Source organism: Meriones unguiculatus, chromosome 14 (genome assembly GCF_030254825.1).
Source record: "Meriones unguiculatus strain TT.TT164.6M chromosome 14, Bangor_MerUng_6.1, whole genome shotgun sequence".
NCBI classification, from domain to species: domain Eukaryota; kingdom Metazoa; phylum Chordata; class Mammalia; order Rodentia; family Muridae; genus Meriones; species Meriones unguiculatus.
The window spans coordinates 69,714,400-69,740,479 of NC_083361.1; the positions used below are offsets into that span (position 1 = coordinate 69,714,400).

Here is a 26,080-nt window from a genome sequence, read left to right on the forward strand (position 1 = left end):
AAGGCACAACAGGTCATATTTCTTCCATTCCTGAGCTGAGGGCTGGGATTCACACCTCCCACGTATTTGGGAAAAGGTGGTTCTGTTCCTGGCACAGACTACTGTATTCAGAGCCTGTTGAAATTCTTCTGGAAAGGTCTGCTCTAGCAGGATGTGTCTCTGTGATTGGCTTTTTTTCCCCTGTATCTAGGCAACTGGCGTCCATTCTCACTGCCTCAGAAAGCCAGTCCCTGCACAAGAAAAGTGCATAGTGGAAGGGGGGGAAGAGCCTCGGTGTGGCCCACTGCAGCAGATACGTAATCAGCCGTGGGGTAGCCACCCATCCCCTAATCGTCCATAATTACAAGGCTGGTCCAAGCAGGAAGTGAAAATGTTTGCATGTTCAAAGGGACCTTGGTTCTGTTCAAAAGCGAGGCAGCCTCCATCCTGACTAGCCCCTGGCTCTTCTCAGGAATGACCTTGGCTGGAGGACATCACGCATTTCCAGCACATCCTGAGGCACACAGGCTCTGAGAGGTTTCTGTCACTTTAAAAACACACACAGAGATTTTACTGAGCCGTGTATTTCTACATAAACAACTCTATTACAACAAAGCCAGGTAAAACCAAGGGATACAAATTTTTCAGAAAACAATTTTCCCTTAAATATAAAGGGTCATTTGTCTATGGCAAACAAACACACAAGCAGAAACTGTTAGATACATAAGAGAAAAGGACAGACATACAGTGGTAGTGAGAAGCAGTCTTTCTTAGTCTTTAATAAACCAAGGAAATAAAACGGAAAGGTCCACACCAGTATGCTTAGGAAGATGAAATTAGTACACACACATCAAACATGGTTGCTTGCAGAGAACATACCTTCTCCCACTTCCCAGGTTGCTTATTAAAACTAAAAATTTATTAGGTCTCAACAAAATGTTAATGAACTCCAAAATGCACAAATTGTACAGGCCGTACCCTCTTTGACAACAAGGTAATAAAGCAGAGGTTTATAAGAAATGTTAAAAGCAACAGCAACAAATATCAAATGATCTGGAAATCTCCAAGTACAATTTGAAATAACTCCTCAGTAAAAGATAAACACCAATATGAAATGATAATTTATAACAATCATATCATATATTAACATTCATGGGATACAAATGTGTCCAGAGGAAAGGCCACAGGCCTACAACATGATTTACTGTGCCTTTCATTGTAAGAAGTCAAGATGGCCTTTAACTTGAAAAAGTGAAAAAAAATTACCAAGGAAAAACAACTACAAAATAATAAAACTTTGGAATTTACACATAAATTCCAAAGATGACTAAAATTTGACTAATTATTGGAAAACTAACCATAATAAAAGTCGAAGCATAGACACAACAGTAAGGGAAAAATAATATAATTCCATTCCAACAGATCCCCAAAATCTTAAAGACAGCTATTTAGGAAAAATTTAGCTTGTCAAAAATATTACAGAATAAGAAGAAATTGTGAGGAGACCAATGAGCATGGAAAAAGTTTTAAAATTATCAAAGGATTATTTGTTTAAAAGGCACTAGACTTGGACAGTTTTATACATGTTATAAAAACTTCAAAGATCAAGGTGTTCTAAATATTATTTGAATTATATACTCCAGGGCATAGAAAAAGATATAGAAAGTGGCCCAAGATATATTTTAAAGGAAGTTCACATAAAAACACCTGGCAAAGACAGCAGAAAAATCACAATTTACTCATCTTATTAATAATATATGAAATTCCAAAATAAAAGGAACCAATAAAATCAAGAAAAGTATTTTCTCATTGTAAAGCTCTTAATTTTATTATACAAGTAATAGGCAACTTTTGTAGAAAAATCTGAAAGCACAAATAAGACAAAGCAAAAATTTACCAAAGACCAACCAATCATGAGTAACCACTGTTAACTTGGAAAGGAGATGTACATGAAAAGAACCATCCTGTGACTCTATCAGGGTTTTGGAGAAACGGAGGGGAGGGCTTAATTAATATTAGCAGACCTGCTACGTGATAGTCATGATAGAGAAAAATCATTTGAACAGCTTGACATGTTAAAAATTCATTTCCTAAAATCCCAATATCCCTTACTTGTAAAATTGCCAGCAAACTAGAGACACAAATACTTCTGGAAAGAGACTAAAAACGTCCTCGCCAAGGGGTAGGTATGTGAAGAAGCATGTCCAAGACCAGCCTAATCACAGACAAAGCTGTCACTGTCATAGGGGTGCCGGTCAATGTGGGAGGGCAAGAAAGTGAAAAATTTGGACATCAAATCATCACTAATCAAAACTAACACCTACATGGACGGCAAATGAAGTTACGAGTCAAAGTATGAGAGTAAAAGGAATCAGTGAGCGGCTGAAGACACATGAAATGAACTCGTTGCCGACACACACTCTTCTACGCAGATAAAAATGAGGTAGATCAAATCGATGCTTCCTGATGGCCAAGATCTTCTGCCAAGGAAAGAATGCAAGTAGCAGAAGGGCTGTATCAAACTGTCAAAATGGTAAAACTGTGTGTGTGTGTTACACAATCATCGAGTATCTTGGGTCAGAGGGAATTTCAGTTATAGGAGATTTTCATTTTCTACAGTTTTTTTTATGTCTAAGTTTACATAACTTTTATTTGATGTCCTCAATTAGAAAACTAAGGGGAAAGATTTTCATTAACGAAGCAGTGCTACACCTATGAAACAGTAAACTGCTGGGAAAGATCTCATTTTCAACAGTAACCGCAATGAAAAAAATTACCCTTATGAGAAATAAAAAACAGACTGGGGGACACAAAACCGAACATTATAAATTTAGTGAAACGAAAGAGGTTATAAAGATGCTACTTTTATGATACAGAAATATTATATAATCCAATAAATAATGACTCCAAAATTTATAAAGTGGTCCCTGAATTTCTTTTGTTAATATTAGTATGCAAAACAGACTAGGAAATAATAATAATAAAAAATCTTAGTGGGGATTTAAACCTAAAGTTAGGGTTACCAAACGGTACAGGCAGATAACTCAGTCCAGCATTCTTACACCCAAAAAAAGTGTTGGTGCAATTTAGAAATGCATTAGGAATAAAATAGAAAGGTAGTTTTTCTTTTGTTGTTTTATTCTGTCTTGAAGACAGGGTCTTACTTCGCAACCATGGCCGGCCTGGGACTTACTATGTAGACCAAGTTGGCCTCGAACTCACAGAGATCTGCCTGCCTGGTTCTTAAACTTGCTATGCAGCTGGTCTCGTGCCTCTACCTTCCACTACTGGGATTACAAGAATGTGCCACCACAACACCTGGCATAGGTCAGAGGTTCAACAGCTGAAAAAGACAATGAATATACAAAATAACACACTGATAAATATAATATGCCGGAAGGTGCTGAATATACTAGAATCAGAAAAACTTTCACAATCACGACAGCAGAGGCCTAACTATAAAGGAAAGGGCAGATTTGACTAAAAAGGTTTCTTTTCAACGTATAAGCATTTTTCCTTAAAAGCCATGATACAACTTTAATTTTTATAATACTTGTGAAAAGAACTTTGAAATCAGTGAGCCTACTGTGTGTGGTGGAGCAAGCCTGTAATTGCAGCACTTAGAAGGCTGGGGCAGAAGGATTGCCACAAATTTAAGGCCAGAGTGGTCTACAGAGAGCTGCAGGCTGGCTACGGTTACACGGTTGAGACCTTGTTTCAAAGATAAATAAATAGACAGATAAATAAATAAAGGGGGTTGGGGGCTAGAGAGATGGCTCAGTAGTCAAGAGCACTAGCTACTCTTTCAGAGGACCGGGTTCGACGCCCAGCACCCACACCGCTGCTCACGACCTCCGGTAACTCCAGTTTCAGGGGATCTGATGCCCTCATCTGGCCTTCCTTGGACACCAGGCACCCAAGTGGTGCAGCTATACATGAAGAAGAAGCAGAAGAAGAAAGATGATAATGAAGAAGAAGAGGAAGAGGAAGAGGAGGAGGAGGAGGAGGAAGAGGAGGAGGAAGAAGAATGAATGAAAACACAAAGGACATAGAAAGCAGGCCGGAAGCCACGTGGCAGAGGCAGGTGGCTCTCGTTTGCTAATGAAGATCACATTTTAACTGAAAGTGTGATTTTGTTAGCTCCTGCCTCCATGACAACAGCAGCCCGGCAGAGGGGCGGGGCACTCACGCTCGCTGCCAGCGGAGGTATGGCTGGGGGCATCATTCCTGAAAGGCGAGTTGAAGTGATGTGTTTGGAACCCTAAAAGCGTGCATGCCCTTCTTCTTCATGGTTAAAAGAGAGCCGCGCGTGCTGTAGGAAGACGCCCGCCCTGAAGTCCCAGCGGGAAAACCTGCAGGGTCTGCCCCTATCCCTGCTCCTTGCCCGTGTCAGTGGCGGGTGGGGTAGGGTCAAAGGAGCGGTCCCATCCAGTCACTCAAGATCCCAGACTGGGTGACGCTCTCCCAGGATGTCACGGTTCGCTCAGGCAAAGGGTCAGAGACACTGGAGTCGAGAGCGCGGGGCAGCCTACCGTCCTGGCTACGGTTCACGCTACTTCTGCTCACAGCTCGTTGGCCAGAACTACCCCCAGGGCCCCGAGTAACCACCACAAAAGGTGCTGACGGAGCTGAAGGAGAGGCGCCAGGGTGCGGAAATCGGGAAAGTCTAGTGCCAGAAGCTTATTCTAAGCAAATATTCTGAACAGTTTACAAAGATGTAGAACAGTTCTACCCTGTCCTGACTACAAGGGCAGAAAACGAGGACCGGCTTAGATAGCCAAGGTCTGACCTTCCCGGCTGTTAAAGAAGTGGTAGCCGCGTGTTTGCTGAAGGGGAGAAGACAGTCACTGGAAGAGTGTGCAGGACAGGAGGCTATTTCATGGAGAAGGAACAAGAGCGGCTGTGTGGGGAGCTGGAGGGCCACGCTGTTAACAGTGGTTACAGTCAGACGGTGGAACAAAGGGTGAATTTTTTTTTTTGTTCCTTTTATCTTTAGTTTCTTTTTTTTTTCTTTAAAAAGTATCTATTACTTATGTTCCAAAAAAGCATTTAAAAAGAAACAAATGGTACTTGTGAAATACTTTGCTTATCCAACCCATACTTAGCATTTAGCTCTTAGGAAGATGTAAGTGGCGTCTCCCTGCTGTCACATCAGGGGACAGCACACAATGACCTGAGAGCCAGGCCTTCCTAGCAGGAGCGGTACAGGAGGGCGGAGACGCAGCACATCCCCACGTCTCCCGACAAAGCCGGCATGCTCGGACTCCGCTGTGGTTCACCTGCGCTTCTTCACGGGGCCACGGGGCCCCAAGGCCGCTCGGCAGCAAGAGTGGGGCACCATGCAATTTCACACAAGCCCGGAGCCCCACAGAGGCGGAATCCAGAACCCTCAGCCTCACTCCCAGGGCCACTCAGCCTCCTCCCGCATAGGCAGCTGTGGCTGGACTCTTCCTAATCGTTCCTCTGGCTCTCCCTGATGCTTCCTTTCCAGCACACTCAAGCACACGCACACACGTGAATGTTGCTCAAAGCTCAAAGCTCCTACCAAAGTCACCTTCTTCGCCAGGCTTGCTTTTAAAGAGGGATTGATATTCTTTAGAAAGGCCTAAGGAAAGACATGTAAGTCACTCATGCTTCTGTTCGGGACTCCGCCCCCATGCCGTCACAGCCCTGTCCCAAGAATGGACTCTACTCCTTTGGGGGAAGCCATGTCCTCCGAAGTCGTGGTCTATCTAAATCACGCCTAGCATTCAGAACAGGTACGGATGTTGATTTGAAAACAACAAATCAACTTCTGGTTGGTGTTGCCAGGGCTTCAAAACCCAGGGACGTTCCCCCGAATCAAAGGACCGTAACTTCCGGCGACCCACTTTCAGCGCCCTGAAGGGCAGCCCCCCTGGGGCTCCTAGCAGGCTGCCCTGCTTCCAGGCACGCACCGGGCTGCACGTGCGGCCAAAGATGGGTCCTGTTCAAAGTTTGCCCCTGCTGTCCTGTCTATAGAGAGAGTCCCCCGAACACTGGGCTTGGCCGTGGTGCTTTGGGAACGCATGTGAAGTGGAGCACACGCCGCAGTTTATTAGGTGCCTGGCACCAAATGCAGAGCGCGTACTGCCCATCACACTGCTGTCGGCTGTGGCTGGAGGGCAGCTCGCCCCGAGGACAGCCTGCCAGGCACGCCCCCTGCTCTTAGCACTGATCAGCCAGCACCTGCCCAGCCACGGCTCATCCGGACCGGCCGTCTCTGGGCCAGAACACTGTTTATGTCTCTGCCGCCAAAGGCCTTCCCTCTCTTTAAAAAGATGACTGTGCCTCCGTTAAAGCCATCGGGAAAGAACTCAAAGCTAGCCTGCGTCCCGCAGAAATGGCCTCTCTGAGCACGGAGATGATCTGAAGCGGAAAAGAACGAGCCTTGCTATGGAGGGTGAACACAGGCAGACTCCACTAGCTGTTCTTTTTTGTGGGCACACAGTGAAATGTTACAGCGTAACGTTTTTAACAGGGCACAAGAGTGCTTACTTCTCATCATCTAAGGGACCCCGAGGGGAGAACAATAGCATGTCCCAAGTCCAGGAGGCCCAAGAGCCCATGCCGCTGGTCACAGCTGGGCAGCCCTGGGCATGCCACTGCCTCTGCTGCCTTTGATAATCTCTGCCAACTTCTCTTATCCAGTTAAGGTCTAAGGTGACATCTCTACTGTGCCCCTTGTGGATGGCGTGCGGGAAGCAAGCTAAGCAAGGTGCAGACAGCTCCTTCCGGAGAGGCCAAGGTCGGGAGAGCTCCCCGGACACCTGCCTCTGCAGATAGCACGCTGTGGCCATAACTGCCGGGCAGAAACTGCCCACAAACGCCCGCACAGGGTTTGAAGTCCTGACAGCAGTCCCAAGACTGTGCTGGGCGTCATAACGAATGAAGGTATGTCACACCGGTATGGGTGCATACTGAAACAATTTCGGTGGGCCATTCACTCTGTTACAGGGTCCATCTTTTGCAGTGCTAGAAGCTACAGACAGAGATAGCCTCTTGTTGACTGACTGACTGACTATCCAGGCTATTCCTGGGCCATGGTTGCTCTTAAAAAGAAAGCAAATGAAGAGTCATGAGGTCTTTAGGGAAAGCAGATGCAACAGAAGCTCCATGCTAACGTTTCATGCTTTCACTCTGGAGCCTAAATCACCCTCCGGGGGCGTCCCTTGGCTCATAGGCTCAGGGCTGTGGAGGTTGGGGACAGCTCCAACCTCTAACAGCATAAAAAGTCTATTTCCCCCATCTACTGGCTACGAGAAGCTTGCCAAACTCTTCAGTGGCTAACAACGGGGAACGTGGGCCTCGACCTAACAGCGAGCCCACCATGGTAATGACTTCCAGAACTTTCTGCACTTCCAATCTCAGCACTTCTGGAAGTCCATGCCACTAGTTCACACTCTAGCCAGCCAAGAGAGCTCTTTCTATATGATGCCATCTGCAGACAGAGGCCATCTGGAGAGGGAGCTGAGGATACCAGTGTCCAGAGCTCTTGGGAGCCTGTTGACAGACAAAGGGCCCAGGATGGCGTAGGAAGAGTCCCCTTACCCCCTGTGGGGCCACAGCCCACCCAGCCTTTGTTCTCTTGTCGTTAGGAGCTGCTGCTGACTTGAGAGCTATTGGAGCGGTGGGAAAGGCAGGAGCAGCAGCACCACTGGGCTGAGTTACCACACCTCAACTTGACAGGTCTTCCCTAACAGAGCTCACCATGCCACAATGCCATGCTTCCTTCCTTTCTTATCGCAAGAGTGACTGCTCAGCTACTGCAAAGAAAGATGAGGCTTTGGACATGACTACAGGGCCTGGGTCTTGAACATGCCAGGCCCCAGCTCCTTCCTCAGGCTGCTTTCTCGTTTATGTGAAGTCAGGAGGGAGAATTTGTAATCCCACGTGAACACATATCCAGAAGGTTCTTTTGGTGTTCTGTTTCCTTTTCTGTTTATTTTCTTTCTTTCTTTCTTTCTTTCTTTCTTTCTTTCTTTCTTTCTTTCTTTCTTTCTTTTTGGTTTTTCAAGACAGGGTTTCTCTGTGTAGCCTTGGCTGTCCTGGACTCCCTTTGTGGGCCAGGCTGGCCTCAAACTCACCGAGATCCGCCTGCTTCTGTCTCCCTGTAATCCTCTGCTGGGATTACAGGCATGTGCCACCATGCCTGGCTCTAGAGGGTTCGCAGAGGGGTAGGGAACGCCAATGTTTCCCTTGCCCAAGGACTTTAGAAGTGCTGGGGGTCTGGACTGGACACATTTTGTCTCCCTTGGGCAGCCTCTCCTGAGAAAAGACGCCTGTGGACCTGAATGCCCAGCGACTCCGCTAAGTCCTCCATGAGCAGAGAGCCTTGTGGCTGCAGGCCCTTCCTCAGCAGGAACTGCGGAAGGAAAGGCGGACCTGGGCAGAGCTTCTCTGTCACTGAGGCCAAGGGCTGCCACCCGAGGAGCTCTCGCCCTTGTGGCTTGTAGTATAGCTCCTCAGTTGTTCAGATCCATTATGGGAGCCCAGCCTAGCTTCTGAGCTAGGGCAGCTCCTATTCCGGGTCCTCTCGGTATCCCGGAGGTCTCAGACTACAGGCCCTCTGCTGAGAAGAGAAGCATGTCCCGAAGGCAGTGAGCTCTATTGGGATCGGGGCTGGGCTCCCTGCAGGAGGGCCTCTGGGGAGTCTATGCTGTGTCCATTTCCATCGTCCGTGCCTCAGGGCCAGCTTTGGGTTCTCCTGCAGCAAACTGCGTTCACTTCTGACCACTACTTCGGCACAGCAAAGATGATGCATCATTCTACAAGGGCCTGAACTCTGCGGAGGGGTCTGATTAAAACGCTAAATTCTGTTTATGTATTTGATTGAACAAATGTTTATTAAGCACCTATTATGTGCCAAGACTGTGCTGGACACCCTCCCTGCGTGCTGTTCCCACGGCATAAGCATCTGCTCCGAAATTAAAAACAAAAAACAAACAGGAAAACAAACAGAAAGAGGAACATCGTTGCAACCATAACAAATCAGGGGAGATGGGATATAACGGTACAAATCAGTAAGCACACCCGAAAACTTCTGGCTTCTCCTCCCTCTGGATGCGTCTCCACTAAGTGGTTTTTTTTTTTCAAGTAGGTAACGTCTGACCTACAGCCCAAGGGCCACCTGTAGCCGAGGATAACTATGAATGTGCTCCGACACAAAATAGTAAATTTACTTAAAACGTTGTACTTTTTTTTTCTTTTCTTTTTTCTTTGACAAGCTTTTTGAGTGTAAACTTTGTAGATGTCATTTTCATAAGGTCAACGAAACGCGTGCTCGGAAGAGACGCTCCCTCCGCGCGCCCACGGGAGAGTCGCACGCTCGCTCCGAACGCTGCTCGGTGGAAGGCGCCCCACGGCCCACGGTAAAGGATCTCTGTACTTGGATTAGAAAACACTCCCCCCCGCCCCCCAGCGCCCAGGGTTGCGGCAGCCCTTAGAGAGATAGAAACACCCTGCCTGGCCGGCTAAGGTAGACCGAGGTCTGGATTCCTGAGTCAGAGGCTCCCGCTTGCGCGCAGCCTCCCGCGGCCGGGGAGGCAGAGGTCTCCCGTCTGGGGGAGCGGGCGGACGGCCCAGCCGGCCAGGGGGCGGCGCGCGCACCCGCGGCTGCTCGGCAACGCGCGCGGAGCCCGCCCCACGCCCGCTGCGTCTCGCGCGCACTCACCGCCCCGGCTCGCAGGCCCTAGTTGTCGGAGCCCAACTTGGAGAGGCCTCGGCGGAAGTCGTGGAGGTCGTCGATCTTTCCATCCAGCACCTCCAGGAAGCTCTTCAGCTCGCCCTTCAGGTGGCGCTGCCGGAACTTGCTCTCCTCGATGTCGCTCTTGAGAGACCGCACTTTGTCTTCCAGGTTCTGATTGTCTCTTTCTGCAGCCTGACAAGACACGAGGGGAGAAGGGACTAGAAGGCGGGGACCGCCGGAGCCCTGACTGTAAACGGCTGCGCCCTACCCAAACGCCCACCACTCAAGTCAAAAGGGGTGGGCCATCGTGGGGTCCCATTTCTTTCCTGATGGTTTTCCTGAGGAAGGATTAAAATGGGTAGATGACCAACAGCTGGCCTAAACAGCCCAAGCAGCAACCAGAAATGCAGAGTCCCGCTCAAGGGAGCCTCACAAGGGTTCCAACCGGAAGGCTCTGGAATCGGAGAGCCAGCCCCACAGCGGTCAACGGAGACCACCTTTCATTTAAACAGTGCGAGGGCCAGAGCGAATGCAAATGGGACAGCGAGCACGCTTGCTCCCTCGGTTTCTCCACAGCCTCTCAGCCTCTGTGAGGGAAAACTCTTGAGGCCACGCAGGAGCTTTGTTCCGCGTGCAGAAACTAGGGCTTTCTTGAACGCGTGCTCAGAAACTGGTCACCAATACAGTTCTGGGATTGTGCAGTTCATTAAAGCGCCCCCTTGTTGTAGAGGTCAAGGGGACGGGAGTGAGGAGAACACTGGGGAGGAAGAAAACCCCTCTTTCTGTAGTTCAGGGAGCTGATGAAGAAGGCCAGCCAAGGTCAGTAACCAGTCAAGAGCTAGTATGAAGCCAAAGTGGACCTGTGCCTGGCCCTGTGCCCCTCTCCTCACTGGCTGCAGTTCTGCAGGGGTTGTCTGTGGGTGACAGCTGCCACCTACACTCTGGTTGTGCACGGGACCCTTTGTGTGAGTGGGAAAAACCAAAACACAACACTGGGGAGGCACCCTCCCCCCCCAGGGGTGCTCGTGACGCGCCATCACTAACACTCTGTAAGCACAAACCCACCCTTGACCATCCCAGGCGTAAGAGTGAGAGGCGGGGGAGGAATAAGGGTCATGGCAGTCCCCTCCCGGCCAACACATGCCGTCTCACCTCCAACTTCTCAGAGACATATTCACATTCGGACATGAGCTGAGGTATGATTTCACTTTGTTTCCGGAGATCTTTCAACTCCTAGGGGAGGGGGGGACAGACATTTTAAAAGAGACGCACACACCTGAGGATGGCTGACTCGTGTGTGCACGGGGGAGCTATTCTACATGACATGACTCTAAGGTGCAGCACACTAGATGCGCTATCACGTGAAGTCTGCGGCCTGGGGAGGCTTCACTCACTCGTCCAAGTCCCGGTGCTGTGCGATTAACTTTCTGCCTCCCAGAGCATAAATGACGGAAGTCCTGGCTGCGTGAGCCTGACCTCGGAACGCCTCTTCTGCTGGCAGCGGACCCGGCAGACTGTCCTAGGCTTTTGGAAAGTCTCCTTTGACTTTTTTTTTTTTTTCTCCCCTAGATAGCATCTTATGTATCCCCGGCTGGCTGCAATGAAGATGACCTCTGAACTCCTGATCCTCCTGCCTCTACGAGCTCTGGATTACAGGTGTGTGCCAGCCACCACCATGAGTTGACATGGTTCCGGGGAGTGAACCCAGCGCTTCGTGACTGCTAGGCAAGCACCCTACCCACTGAGCTACATTTGTCACTCTAGGGTGTCATCCATACAGTGCTGCAGGGGGCACCGTGAGGCTCTGGCTTCGGAGAAGCTCAACTGTGGTGCCAGGCCCGATTCTCCGTCCTGGAGTCCAGGTCACCTGCCACATGGTTGAACAGAGGTCGCAGAGGTCACGCAAGGCCAGGGCCCTGCTCAGAGCTCTTCACTCACCGTCTCCTTTCCTTGGAGTTCCGACTGCAGCTCCTCGATCCTCCTCTTCAGCTGGCTGTTGTTCTCCTTCTCCCTGTTGATCTCGCTGCACTGCTCCTCCAGCTCCTCGATCTTAGAGAACGCGACAGTTAAGGCCCCTGCGCTACTCTAGCCGTTAAACGCTGGCTTGCCGTGACTACTTCTATGCTTTCTTTTCAAATATGCTCTGAACTACCCCGCCGCTAGACCTCCCACAGATGGGTGCCACAGGGCTTCCACGGGCAGTTTGCCCCTGCTTGCCTGAAACCCAGTCATGAAACCCAGCCTAGGTGCTGGGCTTCCGGATTTCTCTTACGGCCACGTGCGAGGAGGCTCAGGTTGGCTTTAAGGGTCTGTCACAGGCCAGATGTCCCCAGGGTTGATCTGCTTTCCCCAAGAGTGGCTTTTGCGACATTTTAATTATGTTCTGAATTATTCACTTTCATCTCAAGGATTTAAGATGGCTGAATAGACAGTTTAGCAAGGTGACTGGACAGGAGCCGCCGAATGGAAATCACAGGCGAAGATATGCAGTCACCGCACATGGAGATGACCACCACCCACGGAGGCCTGAGGAAGGGTCCCCGTGGGGAGCAGTGTGCGCAGCCTTTCCAAGGCTGACTGGCGATGCCGGCCTCACAAAAGGGCTAGCCAACCAGAGCCTGCACACACTGGCGCTGTGATCAGTTGCTCGGCATTTCTTGGCACCAAAACGTGTGTGTGGAGAGTGGATGGCCAGAGCGGAGCCATTGTGCCATCCGGAGGCAGCCACACGGCACTGGCACACTCAGCTCTGACATGAGGCCTCCTCTCAGGGGTAGCTGGCTGCACCAGCCCTCAGGACCTAACCCATCAGCACCAACTGACACCGACGACCCCGGTTCCTACCTCCAGCCTGGAAATCGGGAGCACACAGCGTTCCGCCCAGGGAGGTCCGAGGCCTCTGGTCATACTAGCCCCCCTCCCCCAACCCCGACATCAGCACTGTCTTTGGCTTTCACCCTCAAAACAGAGGGAGGAAATTCTGCTCTTTGCTTGAAAAGGAGCAATTGGTCCCGCCCAGGATCAGCTGGGTCTCAGATAGGAACTGGAAGAGTCAGCAACTGCCCCGGTGCCCTGACTGCTACCGCGTTCATCTTGGGGATGGAAGATAAGAATGACGGGGAGCTCTGTGTGCGATCAGCACCCAAGGAAGGGGGTGACGTGGGCCCCCCACCCCGCAGTGGCTCTGCCCAGGCCAGTCAGGGCAGGTGACACAAGAAGGTCCAGGGACGGGTCCCCGGAAATCCTGCGCTCACAGAGCGCCCTGAAGCCTCGTGGGCTCTCACATAGACGGCCTCAGCAGAAACCTGAGCACCTCTACAGGGGTGTCTCCAAGCGCCCCAAAGTACCGTGTCAACACCCACCGCGAGACAGCAGATGAGAGCGGCTGTGGGTTCCGGGGAAGGCCTGAAGACCTAGACCACCACCAGAGGACAGCAGACGGCGCTCACAGTAGTCAGCGCCCACCCTTCTCCTAAGCACTACGTTCCTCTTTTTGCGACCAAGTTTACGTTTTTAGAAATAATGATGTGGATGGGGGCAGGGTTTCTGCGGAAGAGGTTCCTCAGCATTCCCTGGGTCACTCTCTCCGTTTATCCTTGGGTTCCCTTTCCTCCACTGGAGATCCAAGGCCACGGAGATGTCATGAGAAGCCCACCTACGGCACAGGCCCACTCGGGAGAGGCACAGGGAACCCTTGAGAGGGGTTTCTGGCTCACTTATCTTTTCCTTAGCAACGGGAACTCAAATAATATACAGGGTTGAATTGACGCCTCAGTAAGAAAGGCACGAAGATGGAATGTTCAAGGAGATGAGACTGTCTTTCTCCTGCCTGCGGGTGAGGGCAGAGTGAGAGGAGGCTAAAGAGCAGAGGGAAAGGGCAGCAGTGGCCCCTGCTGCCCGCTCCAGCTGGCCGGCCCTCCGTCCTGCCCACCTTGCTGCGGAGCCTGTCGTTCTCGTCCCGGCAGATGGAGAACTGCCTCTTCCACTGCTCCACGCTGGCCGCCGACTCCTGCAGAGCCGTGGTCAGCCGGGCGTTGCTCTCGCGCAGCGTCTGCAGCTCCACTTCCCACTTCTTCACGTTGGCAGCACTGCGGGGGTGGGGGGTGACGGCAGAGGTTAGGTGGGTGGCCACCCCTCCGCCTGCTGGGGAACGGGGACCCTCCACTCCGTGGCCCACACCGAGGGAAGCTCAAACTCTGTTCTGCCAGTCAGCTCTCTCACTTTGGGTCTGTCCGCACCGGCTGCCAAGAGGGACTGGCGGTGCTCTAGAGGGGGGATGCCACCTTCCCCGGCCAGGTCCTTCCAGAGCTGCCTCAGGAGAGGGGCAGCCATGGCCCCTTTCCTTAGAGCACATGCCGCCTCCTGTCTCACCTTTGGGCTCTGCTCGGTGAGGAAGACCCTCCAAACAAACAGGAAGCAGGTCCTCCTCCCCTCCTTGCATGTCCTTGTTTTAGAGGCCAGACAGCTGCAGCACTGAATATGACCCGAGCTGACGGAGCAGAGCTGGACAGGACAAAGCCAAGGGAAGTTCTGCTCATAGGTGGAGTGATGGCTCGGCCTACAAAGGGCTTGTCACATGGGCATGAGGACCTGAGTTCGAATTATAGCACCGATGTGAACACCCAGGGGCAGCAGTGCATGTCTGTAATCCCATGCTGGAAGGCAGGGGCCTCTGTAAATTCGAGGCCAGCCTGGTCTACAGAGTGAGTTCCAGGACAGCCAGGGAGACCCTGTCTACAACAAAACAAGAGAACAACAATGGGGCTGAAAGACGGCTCATTGGATAAGAGTGTGGAAAGAGCCTCTTGTGTACTGTAAGGGAGTAATACCTGTCAATTACAAAAACCTACGGCCTATGGCTGAGGCAGGAAATGGGTGGGACTTCTGGCAAGCAGCAGGGATTCTGGGACAGAGCCAGGTGCTCAGGAGATTCGCTACCAAGATGTAAAGAGGAGGAATGCGTGGTGCCCGAGTTCAGGTCACCGGCCACGTGGCAAAATGTAAATTGGCATAATGGGTTATTTTAAGTTAGGAGAGAGTCAAAGAAGAGCCTGGCTATTTGGCTTAGGTATTTGTAAATAATTATCTGGAGTCTCAAGAGTCATTATTCCTGGAGCTAAGGGACAGGGGAAAAATCAGCTGAAAAATGGCATCCAACCAGTGTAAGAGTGATTCCTGTGAAAGCAAGAGGACCAGAGTTCAAAGCCCTAGCACCCATGTAGGGGCTGGGTGTGGCCACGTGTGCCTGTAACATTTGAGGGGCAGAGACAGACAGACCACAGAAACCGGACAGAGAGCCGGCCTAGCCAAATGGTGAGCTTCAGGTTTAGCAAGAAACCTTGAGTCAAAACAATGAGGTGAAATGTGATAAAGACACGAAGATCTTCCGCTGGTTTCTGTATGGACATGTAGATGCACAGCCCCACACACAGGCGCGTGCATCACACCCCAGACGCACACAGGAGGTCAGTCTCTAACTCCCCAAGGTGGACAATTCCTGAGAAACAGACTTTCGGCCTTCACATACATGCGCACACACAGACAGACACACACACACACACACACACACACACACATTCATTCATTCATTCAAGTTTCTGTACTTCTGTACACACAGAAACTCGCACACACATACACAGAGAAAACTTCTTCCCAGCTGAAGAGTGTCCTTTTCCTAAAGACAAAGAAAAGATTTAAATATGTACAACCGTATCTGAACACCATGTTGTCTCCCTACCTCGTGAGCCTATGACGTGACTGGGGAAACGCGTCTTGTCAGGTTTAAACGCCACATACTGAACAAAAGCCCAGCAGAGTGTTTTATCCGACTAATTTTTATGGGTGATGGCCCGAGAACTAAGCTGATTTAGAGAAATGGCTTCACGGCTGTTCCTCTGACTTACTTTTCACTGAACTTGGATTCGGAAACATTTATTTTTAGGATTGAAATGTTTTCATCGGGGCATCCCACTGTGACTTAAGCAACCAAAAATAGTCCTCGCGATCGCCCGGCAAGAAGGGACTGGTCACTTGTGTCTTTGAAGCGTCCGAAAGAGACTCGGCACCCAGCCACAGAAGGTGGGATCGAAAAGGCTCTTGTGCTTTCTGGAATTTCTAGGTCAGATCACAGGAATTAGTTTCATAAGGCAGCCAGGACGCTGAGCCGGGGCACTGAATGGCAGCCCCTTTCGGGGTTGGGAGGGTGAGGGGGTGCGGGAGCTTCAGCTGAGGCTGTGGCTGGCTGAAGATGCTGGCTCCGCAGAGATGCTGTGCAGACAGGCAGTGCTGGGAGGGGGGAAGGACTGCTTTAAGGCACGTGACCTGGGCATGTCCCTCCACTAACGGGGCCTGGTGGGGGAATTTAGGCAGGATGGGCCTGAAGGTGATCCAGCTCTCACGTGGGGAAGTCCGGTGAGAGTACCTTCCCACCTCAAAGAGGAGACTGAGAGCAGGTGGCCAAAGCCCCCAGCCAGGTAATTCAGACAGTATGGGGGGGGGCAGCCCCGAAGGCCCAGAAACACAAGAATAGCTGGTCTTCTTGACGTCAGTATGGGCGTCGTGTTAATGTTCAGACCCACTTAGGAGAAACTAAACCTTGCGAACTACCTGGTTCCTGAGCACGTCTCAGCTGAGGGCCACCTGTGTGGGAAGTGAGCCACCAATGATTCTGATTTGGTCATCACATACGGGATTCATTCGGTTTCACACTGCATGCAATAATAGGTAAAACTATGTGTTCACTCTAAGTATTTTAAAAGATTTGTGTGTGTGTGTGTGTGTGTGTGTGTGTGTGTGTGTGTGCGCGCGCAGATCCCCCATGTGTGTTGGAACTCTCAAAGGCCAAAGAAAACGCTGGGCCCCCTACGGCTGGAATTACGGGCAGCTGTGAGCCACGCGCTGTGGGTTTCAGCCTCGGAACTCAGGTTCTCTGCCAGAGCAGCAAAAGTGCCCCTAGCTGTTGAGCCATCTCTCAGGTATCCGTAAATTTTTCCTTTTTTTTTCTCCACACACACACAAAAAAAGGCAAGAAAGAATGTATTTATGTGTTAAATTATTCATTTGTGACCCTCAAAAATCACTTTTTGAGTGATGCATGCTTATGATCCTAGCACTTGTGAAGTAGAAGCAGGAAGATTGGAGTTCAAGGCTCTCCTCAGGTGCAGAGCAAGAGGGAGGTTTACCCTGTTCCAAAACACCACCATTTGCTTCATGCTGTCCTGGACATTTCTCATCAACTTTATTCCCATGTGTTTTATGGTTCTGGTTAATTTTATAAAGGAAATCTCTTCTTTAAATATCATCCCATCTTTTTACATATAGAAATATTATTGATTGTAAAAGTAATTTTTATTCGCCTGATTCAACTGTTGTCCAGGAGGCTTGCTGCCTCCTGCTAACCTAGGCCTAGTCCTGGAAGCTTCTGGTCTCTATACAATCTAATGTAGGCCTAGAACATTGTCAGCCTCTGACACTGCTTTAATAAAGCTCACCTGCTCAGGGCTGGCTGGTTCAACTCAGCTGTTCTGGCTCAAAGTCCTCTCCCAGCTGACTTATTCAATCTGTTTTTTTTCTTGGCCCCTGAATTGCTCTGTTTGGCCTCAAATTAACTCAAGCAATTTTTTCTAATCTCCTGGCTCCTTCTCATTCTCTGGCTCCTTTTCTCTCTATAACCCACCTCTCTATCACTGTCCCAGGAAACTGCTTTCTCTTTCTGTTATTCTCTGTCAGCTGGTTACTTGCTCTGCCTCTTGGCCTAGGGTTAACTTTATTAAATCCTGTGTACAAAAAGCTCTAGGATTAAAGGTGTATGCTAGGGCTGAGCCACACCAAACCACCTGTTTACAACAAACAGGAAGTTCTTGGGTGAAAGGTGTGTGTTAGGGTTGAACCACACCAAACAAAAGATGGGTTTTTATGGTTCACAATTTTGGGGTTCACAATGGGATCAAATATCCTGCAATAACTGACATTGTGTGTGATTTCATATTATTTTTCAGAGTTTCTTAGATTTTTTTAAAAAAGAAGAATTAGAATATATTGAAAGGTATTTTAAACATAGATCCAAAACACAGGGCATAGCTAGGCTTCTCAAGGAGAAAATTGCCCTGCTATTTTTCTTGGATGTTTAAGACTCTTTCTTATCATAGATGAGCAAATGATGTGTTCCTTTTTAAAAACAGAACACAATTAGAGAGGTCCAGCACAGACTCGCTCACACACATCCACACACAACTATATCCTCCAACACACTCACACACACTGACTGACACTGGTTGGCCTGACAGATAGGTGACAAAGCCAACGGTCTTCCTCCGACCAGGAGATAGCATGTGGTGTTCTGAGCAGGCCACTCTTCTCTCCCAGTTGCTGAATCCCTGCCCAGTGGGGAAGGCTTCCAGGAAAAGCAGGGCATGGAGAATAGAGGGTGTGGGTTTTGAAGCGGCCTCACCTCTGTGTCAAAGCGATCTTCAGCTTGTCATTCTCGGACCTGAGGTGTGTGTCGGCTGGACTCGCGTGTGAGGCCTTTTCGTCATCCGTCCCATTGACGCTGGATGCCTGAGTGGAAGATGGGGTTTCACACCCAGATTCCTGGCCAAAGTGAATTGTCTTCACGTGTTACTGCCTGGCCTTACACTTGCAGCAAATTAGGTATAACGGGAAAATATGTGTTCATGGGTCTGGACAAACCCACTCACTGAATCAGAATGCAGTGTGGAGAAACCAGCAAACCATCTGAGCAAGGCTCCGACACTCCATACAGAGCTTTCAAAGTGCGATTCGCTGACAAGATATACCAGGGGCCGCACTCAGAGCTCGGCAATTCCAACTCTACGTTCCTATTTTTTATATTTTTCTCCCTGCCACACTTGAGTATCTGGTCTCCTTCAATACCCCAGGACAGAAGTTCTAATTGACAATAACAGAGACTTATAAACAATGGAGCTTAAGGAGCAGCGAATCCTTGAGGATAAATGGAGAGTATCAGAAACAGCGTCGACAGACAGATCCTGGGGCTGTGCAGCGGTAGATCAACATATTTATTAAAAACACAGGAACCAGATACGGGTGTTCCATGGCTTCGATGCTGCTTGGCATTCTTATGAATATCCTGAAGCAGCTTCTGTAGCAAGCCAAGCCACTCATCTGGTCCTGAATAAAACCTTAGATCTATTACCCTCCAATAGACATAAAGGCAGATAAAGGCAGTGTGAAGAGAACCGTGTATCAATTTGACTAACATATTTCTGTATTATAAAACAGAAGCCGTAGACAAAATTAAAATGCAAACAGAAACCTGGGGAAATACACGCAGCAGGTATTAAAAGTAAAACCTAAAGACCTCAAGTCACTTTTTAAAAACTAAAATTAAGATTTTATTTATATGTGATGTGTGTGTGTGTGTGTGTGTGTGTGTGTGTGTGTGCATGTGCGGGCACGTATGTGAAGGTCAGAGAACAACTTTCAAGAGTCTATCCTCTTCTTCCACTCTGGCTCCTTGGACTGAACTTAAGTCACTGCAGAGCCATCTCGCTGGCCCAAGAGTCCTCATTTTTTTAGTTACACAGATATTTTTGGATGTAGTCAGACACCTCAGATTTCCTTTAAAACATGGGACAGGGAGCAGATGTGGGGCCGAGAATAAAGCAACGGCCGCCGAGGTTCATTGCACCGTGTCTGTCTAAAATGTTCGGATATTGGGAAGCGTGTAAGGCCAACAGCTGCGGCCGTCTGGTCATGCCTTCCGTATGATCGAGCCAGTCAGCGGTTGAGCATGGAGGTGGGATCCGCCAGCCCCACCCCTAAGCGGGGAGCTGTTGAGAGCCGCCGCCTTCTGGAGGAGGGGGATCTGTTTTCTGTAGGGACGTGCCTGGCTCCAGTGGACAGACTTATAACCGAGAGCAGCACAAACTGGACGTGGTGTGCTAGTTCTTTTTTCTTTTGGGATGGGGAGGTGGAGGTGGATATGGTAGGAATTAGGGGGTGAATGTCGTCAAAATGCATTGTATAAAATTCTCAAGAAATAAAAATATTGTTACTAAATATTTAACAACATATTAAAATTTGCACTTTAACTCTTTTAAAAAGGGAAGGAAGAGTACTGAAGAAATGCATATGGTCAATAAGCATGAAAACATTTCACATCACTGTAGAGGAAAAAACCCAATGGAGATACGCTTTCCCATGTGTCAAATCCACCAGCTTTCTTAGCGAGGTGTGGGCGCTGTGGCTGAGAGCACAGAACCCCTCATCCCTTCACGTGCCCGCACCTCAACCCATGTTTCCACTTCCAGGATTCACCCCGCCGAGAAGCAATCAAACGCGCAAAGATCGGCAGGAGCGTTCCTAGCCGTGGTATTTACGTTAGTGAAGAAAAACGGAAAAACCACAGCTGTCCCAAATCATAGGAGCGGGAGGGGATAAGTCACAATAACACTGGAATATTACTTGGGCTTTAAGGCAGTTTTCAAAGGGAGTACTGGAAACCAGGAGGAAATGATCATGACCTGCAAAGTCGTTTCTTAAAAGGTTAAAAAGAGAAAAAGGAAACGCACTAGGAAGATGTACTAAATCCCACTTCCCCATCTTCTAGAGGAGACACAGCAGGCAGATCTGCGAGTTTGAGGCCAGCCTGGTCTACAGAGTGAGTTCCAGGACAGCCAGGGCTATACAGAGAGACCCTGTCCCGGAAAACAAAACAAAGAATAAACAGAAACAACAACAAAAGAGTGCCTATTACTCTTCCGGAGGACCCGAGTTCCACTGCCAGCATGTATATCAGATGACTTAAAACAGCCTGAACTCCAGCTCCAATAGATCTGATGATGCTATTGGCCTCCTCCGGCACCCCCAACACGTGACATATAGACACACACATGTGCACTTAAATGTAAAACAGATTAAGAAAACTCTGTAGTTTCTACCCACATTTCCATTTCAAAAACTCAGTGATTACTTAATAATTACTACACTAAGTCAAGCTGAAACTTGGATCGAGGACTGTTTAGGAAAGGCCGGGGAAGATGCCCTTGCCTGAAGCCTAGCACATACTCAATACGTAATTCCTCCTGCAGTATCTTTTCTATGGCAAGCCCACAGACCTAGGCTCTGCCTGTGCCAACCATCCCAGCCACCAGTCTGCTGGCAAACGCAGAGCCCGGGGGCTCTCTCATCCTCAGTGATGCTGCTCTACCTCTGGTCTGTGATGCCGAGGTTTCTCCTTCCCAGAACGCTCACTCCTGACCTCATCTTTCCTTTGCTTCCTAGGCTTTGGCTATTCTGTTTGGTTCATGGTCAAGTCCAGAGTGTTGGACATGACGATTTCGGGTGCCCGGTCTTCCTGGTTCTTTCCTTGGAGCTGCCCTCTTTCTCACTTGCACCACAGCTAACCAGGCTAAGCTGTTCTCCCCCCAGCAGCCTTGTGAGACACAGCCCTCCTCAGTACCTGTACATCCTCCTCATGTCAGCTCCACATCAATAGCCAGATGGCAACTGGCCACCTAGTTAATGAGATGGATGATAAATAACAAAGAATTCCAGATCTCTCTGTTCCTCCAGACTTATCTCCATAACTGACATACACGTGTACAAGGCAGGCATCCAGGCTGTCTGGCTCAGTCATCACTCTCAGCCAAATGCCAACGCTGTTCCTGGAGTCTCTCTTTCCCTACCTATATGATGATATGTATTTCAGGCATGCTGGTGTGTGAGTGAGTGCGTGCGTGCATGTGTGCATGTTAATCTCAAGTTAAAAATGAGTCCTTTGCAGCCATTATTATCATGCTTTTAAGGAGACAGACTACAAAAAGCCTGGCAAAGCCGGATCTCTTCAGACTTAGACAGAACTGTGTCCCATCTGCCTTTTGTAAAGACAAGGGGGAGAGAGGCTCAGAGCTTTCTGGTATCAAGCGTTTTCCTTAGTGAGCAGGAGGGGCCGGCATCCACGGAAAAGCATCCTGCTGAGGCCTTCCGAACAGTCAGCAAACATGCTGCCTTACCACTGACGTTTCAACACTGTCTGTCCTCAAGGTTACTAGGTTTCAAGAAAGCCAACTACTGTCCTTGACCTAGCATGATGGGCCTTAGTGTAGACACTGTGCCTTAGCCACGCCCCATCCATCCCCTTTGCAACGCTGGGGACAAACTCTGGTCTTAATCAGGCAAGAGAGAGTCTACCACGAAGCTGCACACCTTGACCTTCAAACACAGTGACTGCAGAAGTGCTTTGTGGGCTGGGAACAGGTAAGTCTGACTGTATCAACACAGTTTTCTGTCAAAAATACAGTACTACCCCTGAGAAATTCCAAAGGCTCATGAAAACATGTCACTTTCATCTCACCGAGAACCCGCTAAAGGTTGAAGAATGCCTTCAGCTAAGGCATGTCCTGCAGCTAAAATTACCTATTTCCTGCCAAGAGTGACAGGGAATAAGGAATCTCAATTACTGATCACACTCATTTTTATTTCAGGGACAAATGACTTACCTGGGAATGATTGCTTGAGGTCTCAGTTTTCTCCTGGGACTTGTCTCTGGCTAGCCTGGCAGCTTCTTTTACCTCCTGGAATTTCTCTGCAAACTGAACATGAAGAACAGTTATTAGGACTTCCTTTAATCTTAATTCATGGCCACATCCAGAACCCACCTTTATTATTTTGTATCCATTTTAAGCTTATAAATTCTGTACAAACAACGGAAAAATTTTATCTGTCACTAAAAGGAAACTAAGATAAGAAATTCCCTTTTTTTTTTTTTTCAATAAACACCACTGACCACGGCAAAACTGAAACCAGCTTCAAAGTAACTGATGCTAGCTGGAGGCAGTAACTGAGAGGAGGCCCAGGTTTAAAAACCCTCTGGCTGACAGTAACTAATAGAAAGGCAACGCAAGAATGACAGTGCCTCCACAGAAGGATCCGTGGGAAGGCCGCAGATTCCATGGAAGGGATTCAGGAACTTATAAGTCAGTGCCAGGAAAGAGGAAAACAAGGCTGGGTGTGGTGGTGCACCCCTGTCACCCCACAACTTGGGAGACTTCAGGGGAGAGGATTGAAAGTTCAAAGCCAGCTCAGGCCACTTCAAGAAGTCTAGGGCAGCCTGATACATAAAAAAACAAGATTCCTTCTCTCAGCAGCAGCAGCAGCAGCAGCAGCAGCAGCAGCAGCAGCAGCAGCAGCAATAACAAAAAGGAAACCTAAAATGTTAGGGGGAGATTTTAGGTACGAAACAGCAAACGCAACAAACTGCCTGTGATTAGATCTTTAATTGGAACATCTAATTTGCTTTTAAATGCTTCACCAAGAAAGACGAAACCTGACCCCCTCCCCCCCCCAAAAAAAACCAAACACATTAACAAGGTGATTAATTTTCTCTGCCAGCTTGATTTGATTTGCAACTACCTAGGAGACACACGTCTTTGTGAGTCTGTGAAGGTGTTTCCACAGAGGCTTACCGGAGGATGGAAGACACGTCTAGAATGTAGACCCCGTTCTAGGAACTGGGATCTGGGGATACAGAAGGAGGGGGAGGTGCTGGGTATCAGCCTTCACCTCTCTGCTTCCTGTCTACATATGCAATGGGACCAGCTAGCCACTTCCAGCCTTCCCTACCCTCCAAGCATGAGCCAGAAGAAACCCTTCTCTAGATCGCATCTGTCACCACAATAAGGAAAGCAACCAACACGATTAAAATGGAAATCTAGCTGATATGCACAGCTTATTATTCTACGTTCTCAAAATTTTTTTTTTAAACCAACTTACTATTTCCGTAATTTAAAAATCCTAAAGTCAGGGCTGGAGAGAGGGCTCAAGAGTTAAGAGGTGCTCTTGTAGAGGACATGAGTTTGTTTCCTAGCACCCGGGTCAGGCGGCTCACAGCCACAGGTCAGGAAACTCCGGTGGACCCCACACCCTCTTCTGCGGCCTCTGTGCACAGATCCACACAGACAGATAAGGTAAACAGGTAGAGAACCTTAGGGAAGATCCTAAAGTCACAGGGACGGAGTTCACTTAGCAGTATGCTGTTAGACAGACCAGAGGGAGACGTAAAGATAATGCTGGTATTATAAACCAAGGAAGGGTAAACCGGCAACACTGAGAAACAGAAGCCAGCAGGCTGCCTGACTCGATGCTTCTGGGGGTTTTGCTGCGTGCCCGCTGATGCGGAGCACAGGCTCTCTGCTCTGAGCCTGCTTCGGGAGCGCTGGCAGACAGTGGATGCTGGTGAGCCCAGAGCCCATTGAGAGCGTGCAGCCAGTGCCATCCCCCACCCCCCAGGCCCACTAATGAAGTTTCAAACTCGGGGCTTCAAACTTAACACCTGTGAAATCACTACCTGCTGCTTAAACACGTGTCTCATTGGGAATGGATGGCTTAATACCGTTCCCTCTTTGGGGGGACCCTGATGGGGAGAGGCAGCCTCTCCCTCTGGGAAACTGCCCCCGGCAGAGAACAGGCACAGCTGTGTTCTGAGCTCCTGCCCACTGAGAAGGGAAACAGTCATATCAAAGCAAAGCTTTGGTCCCTCTCCACAAAAGAACTCTTTAAGTTTGTAGAGGGTTTTGCTTACATTCAGACAGAAACAAAGGAAATTTCGGGGAGGCGGGGGAATGCTTTAGAATAACAAAAGAGGGGAATGGGGCTGGAGAGATGGCTTATCTGTTGAGAGCAACTGTCGATCTTACAGAGGGTGGAGGTTTGGGTCCCAGCACCCACATGGCAGTTTACAACCTCTAGTTCTGGGGGCTCTGATGCCCTCTTCTGGCCTCTTTAGGTACTGCATGCAGATGCTGCTCCTGCATCCAAGCAGGTAAAACATCATACACATAAAATAAAAATAAGTAAATCTACCCTGGCATGGTGGCTCATGCCTTTAATCCCAGCACTCAGGGATCAAAAAAACCAAAAAACCAAAACCGAACCAAAACAAACCAAAACAAACCAGGAAGGCAAAGGCAGGCAGATCTCTGTGAATTCCAGGGCAGCCTGGTCTACAAAGTGAGTTCAGGACAGCCAAGGCTACACAGAGAAACCCTGTATCGAAAAGCCAAAATAAATAAATCTTTAAAAATACATATTTATAAGCAGGAGAAGCCCTATCAGATACAGTTTGAAGAAATGCTCATTTAAATTGTACTGTAAGTTGAGCATGGCGGCTCAGGCCATAATCTCAGCGCAGAGGCAAGATTACTGAGAGATCAAAGCCACCCAGCCCTGCCTACACAATGAGTTCTAAGCTTGGACTGTAGTGTGAGACCCTATCTCCAAAACCAAAAACAAATCCCCAAAACAACAACAAAAGCAACCTAAACAGCAGAGCAAACCTTTGTGTTCTGAGTTGATCCGGGATAGAGCAGAACGAGCCATGAGAACTGGGCCCTATCAATGCAACAAAAATGAGTTTATGGCAGAAGCAGGTAACAGTTAATTATCGGGAAAGATTGATTCAGCTGTGGTAAGTGGGGGGTCAAGTATGCTGAACTCTCGATGAATTAAAAGGCAATTATGAAAAGAACAACCTTAAAAAAAAAAAACCTGGGTGCCAACAGAATCAAGCATTTATCAAACTGCTGCTTGAAGGGTAAGAGAGTAATTTTCTAAACTTGGAAGACATGAAAGAAAATCACAGAAGTGACAGGTTTGACTATATAACAATTCAAAGCTCTTGAATATAGAAAGAAAAAAAAAATCCCCACTAACTCAGAAGGGAAACAACAGCCAGAAAAAAAAAAAAAATGTCCTCAGCCAGGATGGGAACGTGAAAAAGGACCATTACTTTCTGACAGAGTTCGTACAAGATGAAAAGGAAAATATAAAAATGCCAATAGAAAAATGGAGAAATTCATGAGTAAAAATACAGCAAATAAACAATCTATAAAGAGAACTGTTCAGCTTAGCTGACAATTTGAAGCAAAATAATGAAATGCCATTCTTCGTCTGTAAAATTAGCACACACTAAATACAATCATAAACCCCTGCGTTGGCAGGATCTTTCTGTTTTGGTACATGTTTTGGTACAGCCCCATTGAGAAGTAATTTGGAAGTACATATTGTGATCGACAAAAATATTCATACCTACTGACGCAGTGATATCACTTCTGGGAAACCACAGAGAAAATAACTGAGAATAGGAAAAAAAGGGAGGGGGCCTTCAACATAATGATCATAATCCTGGCATTATCTACAATAATGAAAAACTGGAATTGCTCCAAGGCCCTGTGAGGCTGATGGGAGAAAAAAACCTTCTTTCACTACCGGCGTCTACCGGAAGAGCAGAGGCAGGCTGGAAGACCCCTAAAGTTATCACCCAATAGCCACTGCCTCTGGGTCTCAAGCTTTCTAACATTTCTCCCTTATTATACTAAAAAGCACACATGCTTGTGAGCTTAGAACAATGGTACT

At 48.6% G+C, this 26,080-nt stretch overlaps 1 protein-coding gene across 1 annotated transcript in view; it reads right to left on the reverse strand.

The window, feature by feature from the left end:
• Nucleotides 1-730: 730 nt before the first annotated feature.
• Nucleotides 731-26,080, reverse strand: part of Homer2 (homer scaffold protein 2) — a 96,036-nt gene continuing 70,686 nt past the window's right edge. The window contains exons 4-9 of the mRNA XM_021633084.2: nucleotides 22,168-22,260; nucleotides 18,135-18,241; nucleotides 13,617-13,773; nucleotides 11,624-11,734; nucleotides 10,838-10,918; nucleotides 731-9,877 (exon numbers count right to left, since the gene is read on the reverse strand). Coding sequence (XP_021488759.1) covers nucleotides 9,689-9,877; nucleotides 10,838-10,918; nucleotides 11,624-11,734; nucleotides 13,617-13,773; nucleotides 18,135-18,241; nucleotides 22,168-22,260 — 738 coding nt within the window. The 3' untranslated portion in view covers nucleotides 731-9,688. The remainder of the gene's footprint in view (nucleotides 9,878-10,837; nucleotides 10,919-11,623; nucleotides 11,735-13,616; nucleotides 13,774-18,134; nucleotides 18,242-22,167; nucleotides 22,261-26,080) is intronic.